The sequence below is a fragment of the Ictalurus punctatus genome, chromosome 28 (genome assembly GCF_001660625.3).
Source record: "Ictalurus punctatus breed USDA103 chromosome 28, Coco_2.0, whole genome shotgun sequence".
Taxonomy (NCBI): Eukaryota; Metazoa; Chordata; class Actinopteri; order Siluriformes; family Ictaluridae; genus Ictalurus; species Ictalurus punctatus.
In genome coordinates, this window is record NC_030443.2 from 14,690,902 (window position 1) to 14,704,170 (window position 13,269).

A 13,269-nucleotide genomic window follows, 5' to 3' on the forward strand; every position below is an offset into this window, starting at 1 on the left:
ATTATATTAGGAACATCTGCATACCTGCTCATACATCCAATAAGCTGATCATGTATCAGCAGCACAATGCATAAAATTATTCAGATACAACAATATATAGAGTTTACCAAATGATGCAAAAAACACAACAACATCCAATGAGCTGCAGTTCTGTGAGTGGAAACATCTTGTGACTGAAAGAGGTCAGAGAATGCCCAGACTGGTTCGAGCTGACAGAGAGCTTATGTTAATGGAAATAACAACTCTTTACAAATACGGAGAACAGAAAAGAATTTCAGAAAGCACATCAAACCTCACAGTGGATAGATAGGATACAACAGCTGACCAGATCAACCACACAGCAGACACTACACTGGGCACAGGATCTCCCAAACTGGACAGATCAGAAAATCACTGTTTGGGTTTTTATTTCTTCTTCTTCTTCCAATCTTCAACTGCCCAGTTTCAGGCACATGATTGGCTGATTTGATCATTACATGAATGAGCAGATGTACAAGTGTTCCTAATAGAGCGGTCAATGAACTTATATAAGAGCTTCAGCCATACACGAGGGTGAGTCTATAGAAAACCTTTTTTACTTTTCATTGGTAATTGCAAACAGTTGTCACCAAAGAGAAATAATTTTTCTACATAATCTACATTTCATTCAGTGAGTGTCTCGATCCCTCCTTCTCCAATTCATGTCGCTCTTTTAAGGTTTTCATTTGACTCACCCTCATATATAAAAAGAACAAAACAACATGTTTGAATTCAGGCTGCTATTTTTACAAAAAAATAAAAATAAAAAAAATTCCTATATGCTTTGAAATGACTAAGTCTGAACAACAGAATATAATGAGTAAAATCAACACTGAAAATGAGTTATTCTGCTGGTTGGTTTAGTTTGTAGAAAGCTTGAGTACAACATTAGTCAAAAAAAAACAACAAGTAACCAAGTTTCATGTCCTAACGACGTGAATGAACACAACTAGCGCTTCTACAGAATCAGACAATACACAGAGAAATAAACTACAAAATGTATACCACTGCTTATGTCTGTTTTGACAATGGAAGATACGAGGGAAACAAGCACAAATTTAAAACTAGGGTTAAATAATCATATAGTCTGATCCGCTCTATTGACATAGAGGACAGAGAAAGACTAGAACATATTACAGAGCAAAAGTAAATGGCAAAAGTAAGCAATTATCCCCAAAAGTAATGGCTTATTCCATTTCTCCAGAGCTCTATTCAGCAACTTCGCTTGATCTGTCCTCCTCTTATACAGAAGCAATTCACCCTGAAGCAGGATTGTGTATCAGTTCACTTATCCCCAGGATATGAAGCATCTTTGAAGCTGCTCCGGCGTGTCACTCCACCACCAACTCAAAGCACTCCGCCTCCTCAAACTCAGCATTCATCTTTGCAGCTAGAAGGTCCAGTTCTGACATCTAAAGAGGAGAGTAAATAGAGGCAGAATAACATCAAATGTGTGAACGTTAGGCGAGCGCTGTACAGTCAGAACCAGAAGTTTTTGGCCAGTGACACAATTTTCGTAATTTTACCTCTGTACGCAACCACAGCGTGATTGAAGTTAGACTTTCAGCTTTAATTCAAGGGCTTTAACAAATATATTGCATTAACCATTTAGGAATTACAGCCTTTGTTTAAAAAAAATAATAAAATGGAGTCCCTCCATTATCACAGGCTCAAAAGTAATTGGACAATCGACAGATTAGTAGTCATGGTCAGGTGTGGCCCACTTCCTCGTTATTTCATGAAAAAATTAAGGAGTACTGCTTATTTTGTTACTGCTTCACAGTACAGATGGATAAGGACCCAAAACATACCATGAAAGCAACCCAAGAGCTTCTTAAGGCAAAGAGATTAAATGTTCTTAAAATGTCTGATGACCTCAACCCAATTGAGCACGCTTTTCACTTACTGAAGACAAAACTGAAGGCAGAAAGTCCGAGAGACAAGCAGCAACTGCAGGGCTGGCAAAGCATCTCAGGAGAGGAAACTCAATGTTTGATGATGTCCATGGGTTCCAGATTTCGGGCAGTCATTGACTGCAAAGGATTTACATCCAAGTATTAAAAATAATCCGAATATTTATGATAATGCTAGTTTGTCCAGTTACTTTTGAGCCTGTAAAAATGGAGGGACTCATATTTTATATATATATATATATATATAGTAATTCCTGAATGGTTAATGCAATATTTTTGTTAAAGCCCTTGAATTAAAGCTGAACCTCTACACCGACTGCTTCATTTCAAATCCACTGTGGTATTGCACAGAGGCAAAGTAAAAAGTTGTGTCACTGTCCAAATACTTACGGACCTGGCTCTATAACGATTTACACCACAGCACTGTTGAATGTTTGATTAGTCCAGCGGTTCTGATTCGTTTTTGGAGCAGCAGATCTGACTAAGGCGGCAAAACATTGGTTTATATTAATGTGCTTATTTTAGTACGATATTTTTTTCTATAGCAAAAGTTTACACCGAGACTTATATGGAGAAGCTTTCTGTAAGGAGATATTTATTTAGCATTTATGGAAGGAGTCTCCAATGTCAGCACTTTGTAGCAGTCAGAGCTGTAACTTTACTTTCAAAACATTTTCAAAAGAGAGGAAACCTTCGGGATGGAGGGCTTTGTAATTTACCAAGCATGCCGTGGAACTTTATTTTTGTGAAATGTTATAATCATAATACCACTTGAAGAATAAAAATGTACTGATAATGTTTTTTGTTCTTCATGGAAATGTTTCTAAACGTACTCCGGTAAATTCAGGTACATAAAATGAGACTCAAGAGCACAAACAATTAATACGAATGTATAATAACTACTACTAAGAATACTAAAGGGCAATTAATTAAGTACTGTCCACCGCCGTCCTTCCCTCACCTTTATCTGATGAACCCTCTTCCTCCGTGCGTTCTTCTTGACCATGCAAACCCCAGGGATGTTCAGATCGGGCTCTGAGGTGTTAGCAATACTGTCGTCAGCTGCCGAGAGGTTGAAGGATCTGACACACACGGAAGAAGCAGCTCCTCTGGACACATCAGCTTTGCAGATCACCTCCGGGGTTTGGAGCCTCTCGAACCCAAACAGAGTCTCTCTGCGGTCGGGGGACGAGGCAGACTGCGGCTTGGGGCTCTCAAACGAGAGGTTGCCCGCGCTCAAGCGGCTGTACGAGCGCCGTACTTTGCGGGACCACACAGGGTCCTCCTCTGGTTGTCCTGTATGGGGAGGGGGGGACGCGGAGACCTCGATGGAAGACAGGATCATGGGTTTGGACACTGTCGTCTCGACGACTGGGGTTGGACTTGAGACCATGGACCTTTTTCTAGAGTCACCGGATACTCTTTTATTCACATTTTCCTTATTAGGCTCTGATGCGGCCTGTGAAAAGGTTACAGATAAATAATATATCAAATAATTAAATCAAATATTTACAGGAACAATGGTCATTCGTGTATATACACAATACTATACTATACATACACACAGACAGACAGACGCACGCTTTTATGTATAGTCACCTGGGTTTTCCTGGGTGCAATCTTCCTCACAGTGATCGATCGTTTGACAGGCACACATGAAGCCTTGGGGATAAAACAGTAACAGATATGAATATCCAAAGCAAAGTGTCCACAACAGAACGGAGAATTTTCACACACGGAAAAAATGTATACAAACGAATGTACTCTCAATAACCATTTCTCACCTCGGCTTTAGGAGGCATGTTTTCTTCATTCGCAGACAGCCGTGCTGATCTCCTGCGTGGCGGGGTGCCTCCATCCGACTCTACGCAACCAGATGTTGGGTTTATCGGAAAAGGATGAGCATAGATATGGGACAAAACGTATGTAAAATGAACAAGCTATGATTATTCGCGAGGATTCATTATTTAAAAGCAAAGTGTGGCAAACGTTTCGCATAGAAACATTTTCGAACGCAAATAATTCATTTCAATTCCATATACTAAACGAACATGCAAAAAAAAAGGGAGCACATAGAGGTCTTAAAGATATTCCTTCGTTATATTACAAGGACATACAATTAGATGAGGGGGGAAAATAGCCAAAGTGCATGTAAAGATCCTAAACGTGAAACATTCAAAACTAAACATGGGATTTTTCAGGTCTCCTTCCCTTTATTTCAGATTGGTGCAAATCTCTTATTTTCTTTTTCTCGGTTGTTTTTCTTCCACACATCAGAATTCATTCTCAATGATCATTTCTTTTAAAATGTCAGCTCTGCAAATTAAAGTTATGTGAATAGCTATTGTCCTGACTCCTCACAGATTAAAGCTGTTTGACAGTTTGAGTCTGAAGTAACTTCTCATGCTGTGAATCCCAGGTTCCCAATCCCCAGTCTTCATGAACCCACTGCCCTGCACATTTTAGTGTCCTGTACTTTTAAAAAAAAGAAAAAAATAATAATAATAAAAAGAAAAAAAAACCTAACGAGCCACATTTAAACACATTAATAGGGATGTGAAATTTTGTCAGACGCAGATAGATTTTCTATTTCCGTTCACACCTAGAACCTGAGGAGGTACAAACTTTTGCACTCGGCTAAAAACATAAGCAACATGACTGTCAAATGAATGCGATTGTTCACTGAAAGTATACTTTTGTTGGCTTTTTTTTGGTTGTTTATCATTTTCTACATCTTATTATCCTTTTATAATATATTTAAGAGGGAGAAAAAAACAAAGCCATGCGTTAACACAGTAGTCGTCTAGCTAGCGTTAACTCAGCTTCATGGAAATGGCAACAACGACTATTTGCGCTCGATAAAGTGAAACAGTTGCTCGTAATGCGAGCCCGCTACCTACAATAGTATACATTTAGACTTTTTAGTCGCACAAAACTAGAAAGTTTACTACTTACTCCTGCTCTGGTTGTTGTTTTTGCTCGTCTGTCCAATGGACGCCGCTCGCGCTGTTCTGCTGCTCATCTTGCAAAGGAAATAAATCCACGTAACGAAGTAATTACTTCGACATTCACTAAAAACAAACGCACTAATGAAGACTTAAACTCTAGAAATATTTAATATTATCTTAAATCTGATTTATCAGTAGTAATTACATTAGTCGTATCGCTAAGCTCAGTTCAACACCGAGCAGGGTTTCAAAATTGCCCGCCTTAACCAAAATGGCGGAACAAGGGGCGGGGCTACAATTATTTAACGTATTATTTATATTTATATATTTTACATTAATTTAAAGTTAATCTCTTCGATTAAAGTTAACAGATGAATCAAAATTATATATCTTTACGTACTGTATATTTAACTATATATCATCTTTACTTGCTTATCTTTACACAAAAATCTAAATAAATGACATGTTTATAGTTTTAAATGCTTTTTGTTTTAAACAGGGCCGTATCGCGTCTGTGTAATTCATCATATCAGCTTTTAATAGAAATAAAGCATAGCATTTTACTTTACATCTAAGAATTTCCATTTATGTATATGCAATTTAGTTATTATTTATTATTGTTATATTTGTCATATATGCAGCTACAACTATTTACCTACTCTTTCATAAAAAAAAAGTTAATTAAAATAAAAAATGTTTTTTTGACTGAGTGAGATTTGTCATTTCCTTTAGTACGTCTGTTTAGTTCACAGTCCTTCTCGACAGAGGGCGGTGTTCTTCATGCTTGACGTGGAAAATGTCAATATGTGACGTCATTACTGTGCGACTATAGCGGAAGAGACGTGGCAAAAAAAAATCCTTTCCGGAAGAAAATGTTTGTCAAATATGAAGCTAAATAACTAGGCTGGAACACTTTGCGATACAGTAGAGAGAAGATTGACTTGTGGTGACTCTTTGAATTCCCTGTAAGTAAAGAAGGGTTTTTATTTTGCTGGCTAAATGTCAAACAGATATCTGAGAGTTTGTGTGAAAACGTGTAGTTTACATATAGCTAGCTAATAGCTACCACAGATAATTAGCAGAGCTGTTGTATTTACATCGCTATATCACATTAGGTTGCTTGTAAGTATCAGTATTTAACAGCAGTGTCTTGTGGGATTGATAGAGAGTTTTCTAGCAATCTGTCGATTCTCTAAAGTTTTGTTAAATTGCTGATCACGTAGTTGTTTCCCGTGGCAACATGGGTGTGTTTGTGCGCAGTTTGACAGGCAGGCCATGGGTCTGTGCAAGTGTCCGAAGAGGAAGGTGACGAACCTGTTCTGCTTCGAGCATCGGGTCAATGTGTGTGAACACTGCCTGGTGTCCAATCACGGCAAGGTTGGTCATCTGATTTCAAGTAGATGGTTCCAGAATTTCTCCTTATATCACGTATGAGCTACAAAATAGATATTTTGTATTGATTTTTGCTGTTTGTCTTCTGTCTTGTGCAGTGTATTGTGCAATCCTACCTGCAGTGGCTCCAGGACAGCGATTACAATCCTAACTGCAGTCTGTGTAATCAGCCTCTAATCTCCCAGGACACTGTGAGATTAGTGTGCTATGGTGAGTCACATTAGAAATAACTAATATATATATATATATATATATATTATAAACATACACACTCACACACACTGTGGTCTGTCTGAATACTCGATTCTGGTTGGCTGGAAGGCCTGTATTCAAACTGTTGAATGCATGGGTAGTTCCAGTCAGTTTAATCACCCTTCTAAATGAATGGGCTGCCTATAAACAACTGTATCCATAGTTACATACAGTAGTTAAACTCACAGCTTCATTACTGGTAGAGACGCGGCACAGACGCAGGTAATTCACACACGCACAATCTCTCTCTCTCACTCATTCTCTCTAATAGCTATTTATTATAATTCATTCAAATAAATGTTATCTAATCGCACTAGTTTATCTCTGTGTACAATTTAGAGGGGGGAGAATTCTAGACCCAGCGACCTGTATATAAAAGAAACGAAAGTGAACCGTTATTTTTATCCTTTCAGTCAAATTTTGCACTGCAAACATCAATGACAGCATTAACTTGTCAGTGCTGGCAAGTGACTATGGTTTAAGCGGATAATCCATGGCTAGGTGTGCGTTGGGCTATTTTAATGCACTCTGATTCACATCGAGTGGTTCTTTTCCTTCACATCGTGCATCGAAAAATATATACGTATATATTATATATATTGTGTGTGTTTAAATATGTACGTGTGTATACAAGTGTATATACTGACTGTGGAGAGTATCGGGATATCCACATACTGGTTTGAAATGATGGATTGGTATCAGACATTTTTTTCATCAGACATCTAATATTGCCTAGATTTTTAGTGGGGCTTCAAAATGGGTCATTTTTTATCTGAATAGAATAGAAGGCACAAAAAAAGCCAAACAAAAACGTGAGGACCAATAAAAAAAAAAGTGATAATCTGACAGTGGAATAGAAATCTAAACAAACCCTTTTAACCCTTGTGCGTCAGTTTAAAAAAAAGTTACACGTAGGGCCATAGATAACAAAAATCTCCATGTCAAAAAAACTGTCATCAAAATATTATATATTAATTTATTTTTTTACACCTTCACAGACTTCGATCTTTTCTTTTACCAGCATCAGTTCTTATCACAATCACCAAACATTCATTCATTTTCAGAATTTTAACCCTTCAAACGCCAGTGTCTTTATATAATGTAAAAATCTTCAAAGCTCAGTAACCTTCTTTGACTCGTATACATAATGTGGGATTTGTCATTTCCAGTACAGTATCATTTTTTGCTTTCAAACTGTTCTCTCTGACACACACACACACACACACATACAAACCACAACTCTGCTATCCATACACACACCCACACAATTATCACTGCTTCATTTATTCAGTTGGTCTGCAGCGCTCTATAATACAGCAGAATCAGAAAAAAAGCCCCAGAGGCTAAAGCTGAGAAAATAGTACAGGTTTCATAAATATTTTTTAAAAAGTCTGAACCCTTGTCAACAAAATAAAAGCCTATTAACACAAATGCATGATTGTATGCTTAAATGTCACGGGGATTAAATATTGCAGTTTGATTGGGTTTCAATGCGGACAGTTTTGTCCTTACGGTCCTGAGTGTAACTATATTGTGTACCTAGTTTAAAATAGATTTATAAAATCTTTTTGCAAAATTTATGCTGTTTGTATTAACACAGACAAAATGATTTAAAAAAAAAAAAGACAAAAATGTCCATAAGGACGCACAAGGGTTAAAATGATGGCTGATCCTTTTTGTTCCATCTCAGATCTGTTCCACTGGTCCTGCCTGAATGAACTGGCATCACGCCTGCCCCTGTACACGGCACCAGCAGGTTATCAGTGCCCAACATGTCAGGGACCTGTTTTCCCCCCCGCCAACCTCGCCAGCCCTGTGGCCGACATGCTGAGAACGCAACTGTCCTCCGTGAACTGGGCACGAGCCGGACTCGGCCTTCCACTGGTGAGTAGTAGGGTGAGCTGTGAGGCATATTTATAGTAAAGCTGTATGGAAAATTAGACTGGATTGAATTGATATTGAAGTTTCTGTTCCTCTTCACTACTGCTTTTAATTGAGTTTCCTATCTTCAGGTCGAAGACCAGCCTGAGGTTGAAGAGACCACATCACACGATGTGACCGATTATACAGACTGGACCTTTGACGGTGAGTCCTACGTTTTCTTAAAAATCAGTTCCTCTAGGTCTTTGTAACATTTACTGAAAGTTTGGCTCTCCTCCTTCTTCACTGTCTTTGTTCGTATTTGTGTATTAACGTCTAGTTCCTCTAATCCCCAGCGCCGCCTTCTGAATCGTCCGTTTCTGCCCCGTCACACTCTTATGCCCCAGAGCCAGCAGTCACTCCGGCATGTTCCCATCAGGACTTGGGGCACAGCCACAGCGTACACAATAACGGAGGATTGGGGGTACAGGAGCACTCGGTCATCAGCATGATCACAGCCACTGCACCGGACACTATCGTCATCAGCAAAGGTCTGGAAAGCTCTGTGGTTAATGTTAATGAGAGTAATGTGGGAAACTGGACCTTTAAGCTGATTTTGATTAGCAGGAAACAGAGAGCTGTTTCTATTTTACTGTGTGTTATAAACGAATACAAATATGAATCGGGTTATTCTTGTTCTTTATTAATATATATGAAATTACGATCTGTCTGAATATCTTTATGCCTCATTTCACAATCCAATGGAAGCTGTACAAAACATCCAGATCGTAAAAATATTTCTAATAATAATTTTGCTCAAACTAATGCAGGCCACATTACAGATTCAGAAACCTTGTCGTGATATTTGGCAAGACGTATCCAGATGACAAATATTTAGCTATATAATAATAATATGATAAAATATTTTCTTCCAAAAAAAAATAAAAAATAGGCAGTTGGTTTTTGGCTGAAAGAAGAAAAATGCTAAATTTGGACCAGGACACAAAAGCATGACATATCGTTTGTTTGTTTGTTTGTTTGTTTGTTTTGTATGCACAATTAATTATTAATTTACAATTTAAAACTTTTATGCAGTACAAGAACCTATTTAAATGTTTTTTTTCATCTAATATACACTACTGGTCAATAGTTTGTGGACACTTGACTGAAATGTTTCTCATTATTGTATAAATCCTTTTGATCTGAAGGTGTGTGATTAAATGTGTGAAATCGGTGTTGTAGACAAAACTATAATTGTGCCAACGAATTCATTTATTTCATTAGAAAACTAATATTTATTTACAAAAAAATATTTTATTCAAATGGACGACTCGGAGAGAAATATTCCGGAAAGCAACCAATAAGTGTCCAGCGTCAGTGTGAACTTCTTTAATACTGTTTAAAAAGCATCTCAGGGGAATTCCTTAAGAAATCTGGGGAGAAAACACCAAGAATACATTTCTGTAAATTCTTGGGGAAAAGGGAATCTACTGTGAAGATGCTAAAATTATTAAAATGATTTTTGATTTATTTTGAATTTTTTATCACAACATAATTCCCATAGTTCCATTTGTGTTACTCCAGAGTTTTGATGATTTTATTATTATTATTATTATTATTATTATTATTATTCTAAAATGTGGGGGAAAATATAAAAAATAAAGAATGAGTGTGTCTAAACTTTTGACCGGTAGTGTATATAATCAATAACAATATAAGAACCACAATAATAATAATAAAAATAATAACAACAGAGCTTTGTTTTTTGTTTTTGCCCCAGAGGGTGCTGAATTTCAGTTTTGCCTGAAATTTCACTACAATATATTCTTATTTCTATCATTCAGCCCTCATTCTTTGTGTTCTTGTGACAAAATGTCTACTGCTCTCAATAATAATAAGTCATAAATAAAAAATAAGTCATATAAATAAAGGGTGATTAAATCAGAAATTGTATTTGAATAATAAAACTGGTTGTCTAAGTGGACATTCCAGACGCTAATGATTTACATTCTGCAATTGAGGTATAGTTTCAGTGATGAGTCACTGGAGCAGACACAGAGCTGTTCCATGTGTCTGCTGCTGAAAGTTCAGTGGACAAAGTGGACTTCCTACTGTATATAAAGCTTCTGTCATGCTTGTGTAAAGTGTCTGTTGCTATCCTGCTGACCGTAGTTACAAGTGTGTGTGTGTGTGTACTTTATTATTACTTACTGAAATATGTAATGTGTTTGTTTTTTGTTTTTCCCCCCTCTCAGCTTCTTCACCTAGGAAGGTGTACGACACACGAGAATCAGGCCGCACTTCAGACACCCAGATCGACTTCGATGATGATAAGTACCGGCGGAGGCCAGCGCTCAGCTGGTTTGCACAGATCCTAAAGTGAGTTTCCTCACACTTCCTCACTGTGGTATTGTGGAGAAACAATCAAATTGTTATATCACACAAGCCTAGTTAGTAGTATAATTGTGCTGGTTAGGAAACTCCCAAGTATTTACCCTGAGGTGGTTGTAGTCCTTCGAAATTTCTTTCCACCTTCAGGGTGTGTCTTAAGGAGCAGGTTTTCCCAGTATTCAAGACACGAGGAGGCAAATTTATGTCAGATATGTCATAGTTTACATATTTAACATATTTTGTCTTGGCTTTAGTGTCTGTCAGTGGTGTAGTCTTTAAAAAAAAAAATTTAAGACACAATTTTTTTTAAGTGCCTGCCCACCCCCCCAAAAAAAAACTCTTAAGCCCACAAAGGAAATGTAGTGAATCCTACCATAATTTAGATGTATAGTGTAAAATTAACAAGCCTTCCAAGAGGAGGACTATAAAATGTAAATGCATTTCTGAATCGTTTCATTTCATCGCCTATCATGTAATGATTTTTGTAAAGCAAACACTAGAAGTTGCGATAGAGAGCTAAATAAATCCCGATGTACCACAATATCCTAAAGGGATCGTGATTAAAGCAGCGCAAGAGAAATAATTCAGCGTCGATCTATCTCTCTCTCGGGCAGGGACAGAAGAGAGTACGTATCAGTGAGCAGTGAGTACAATTCGAACCCACTTCAGGCACTTTTATTCATTTTTACCCGACTTCTTCAGCGGTGTAACGCCTTCAGTCGAGGACAGCAGTGACGGCGGTTAACTGTGATTGTCAGGGGCGGGGAAGGGTGGAATTAAAACAAAAATGCACCAATTAAGATTAGGGAATCTTCTGAAGCAGCAAAACAAGTGGGTATACCAAGGGTATATGCTAATATTGATCCTTAGAAGTCGTTATACGCAAAAGGCAGTGGATACACCACTGGTGTTCGTTTAAGCCACCTCTGTTTGCGTGTATTATCTATAGTTATTTTTTTGTTCTTCCTGACAGGAACCGCTTGGGCCCTAAGAGAAGGACATTCACACTAAAGCAGAGGATCTTCATGCTCCTGCTCCTGGGAGTGATCGGCTTCTTTACCCTCATCATCATCATGGCCAAGCTAGGCCGGGCTTCCGCTGACGAAGACCCCAACCTGAACCCCATGTTCAACCCCAATATCCGAGTGGGCAACATGTGAACAGAGTGCAGCTCCTGTAGAAGAAAACGAGCAGGAAGTGCAGTGCGACTGTCCTGAAAGCCGGGACCAATGCGTAAAACGCCTGTTATCATCGTAGGAACGATGATAATCCAGTCACTTTATCTTCCTGTTGATAAGAAGTCTCCTCTTTAATTTGACCAGTTGCAAAATCCTTCAATTTGCAACAAAGTTGTCTTTTTGAAATTAACATCTGGAAGGCGCTCTGAATATTAGACCGTATTTAACACTTTGCAGTGCGTTCATGTCTGTGTGAGCGCATTAATCGGTTGTGTGTGTGTGTGTGTGTATTTTTGGTGGGACGGAGAGAGCGAGCATTCTGAGAAAGCAATATGTCTAATTTCTATACTTTGTTGTAAAAAAAGATTAGAATTTAAGTATTTGCAGTTCCAATTCCATGGTATCGGATACCAAAGCTGCCCTTTGCAGCTCCAAATAGAAATGAGTGAGACTTTTCAGTGGTGTTTGTGTGTGTGTGTGTGTGTGCGCGTGCGTGCATGCATGCAATCATTAATATGGTTCCTGCCATATTTTTGAATGAAGTGTGTGTGTTAAAATGGCACAGAGCCATTTTCTGACTAAATAACCTGGTTAACCATTGTCCAATCTGTCAACGTGTTCAATCTGTATATTCCAAAATATATTGTTTATTCTGTAAATCTGAATACAGTCCTGGTCAGAGCTGGTCTTTAAACTCAAGATCATCTTTTTGGTTTTTTTTTTTTCCTCTTTGAAATTTGTTTGTATATCTGATCACGCTTTACATGAAGTTTCTTTTAACACGTCAGAAGAAAACATGACAGTTGTATACAGTCAGCACGTTTGCCTCGCACGTCCTGTGTGCCCGGATTTCGCATGTTCTCCCTGTGCTTCGGGGGTTTCCTCCAGGTACTCCGGTTTCCTCCGCCAGTCCAAAGACATTCATTGTAGGCTGACTGGCATTTATGAATTGTCCGTAGTCTGTTAATGGGTGTGATTGTGCCCGGCGATGGGTTGGCACCCTGTCCAGGATGTCCCCTGCCTCGTGCCCTGAGTTCCCTGGGATAGACTCCAGGCTCCCCGTGATCCTGTGTAGGATAAGCGGTATGGAAAATGAATGGATGTATACAGTCAATTGATGTTAAAGCTAAATAACGCGTGCATTAACCAGTGTACGTATGACGAATGAGTAAGATTAAAGCCCATAATACACAATGTAAACTAATATGTTTGCAGTTGTTAACTAAAAATGTATATACGTTCAGTAGTATTAGGAGGATGCTGTAATTTAATTTTTGATCATTTCTGTGGAATCGATTAAAACGGTCAATGCAGGTA

The 13,269-nt window shown here is 38.2% G+C and overlaps 2 protein-coding genes across 3 annotated transcripts; one reads left to right on the forward strand and one right to left on the reverse strand.

Annotated features, from left to right (window-relative positions):
• Nucleotides 1-390: 390 nt before the first annotated feature.
• On the reverse strand, nucleotides 391-5,164 carry cdca5 (cell division cycle associated 5). 2 transcript variants are annotated; one of them, XM_017459377.3, is made up of 6 exons: nucleotides 5,085-5,150; nucleotides 4,887-4,953; nucleotides 3,716-3,795; nucleotides 3,531-3,593; nucleotides 2,893-3,390; nucleotides 391-1,430 (listed from the first exon to the last, which is right to left on the reverse strand). In XM_017459377.3, the coding sequence occupies exons 2-6, from the start codon at nucleotides 4,951-4,953 to the stop codon at nucleotides 1,350-1,352; spliced, it is 789 nt and encodes a 262-aa protein (XP_017314866.1). In that variant the 5' UTR covers nucleotides 5,085-5,150; the 3' UTR covers nucleotides 391-1,349. The 2 variants fall into 2 exon arrangements, with proteins under 2 accessions (XP_017314866.1, XP_017314865.1); XM_017459376.3 differs by having other exon boundaries at nucleotides 4,887-5,164.
• Nucleotides 5,165-5,691: 527 nt separating this feature from the next.
• Nucleotides 5,692-13,269, forward strand: zfpl1 (zinc finger protein-like 1). Its single transcript, XM_017460649.3, has 8 exons — nucleotides 5,692-5,844; nucleotides 6,140-6,256; nucleotides 6,370-6,481; nucleotides 8,214-8,407; nucleotides 8,536-8,608; nucleotides 8,740-8,934; nucleotides 10,639-10,762; nucleotides 11,748-13,269. The coding sequence occupies exons 2-8, from the start codon at nucleotides 6,155-6,157 to the stop codon at nucleotides 11,932-11,934; spliced, it is 987 nt and encodes a 328-aa protein (XP_017316138.1). The 5' UTR covers nucleotides 5,692-5,844; nucleotides 6,140-6,154; the 3' UTR covers nucleotides 11,935-13,269.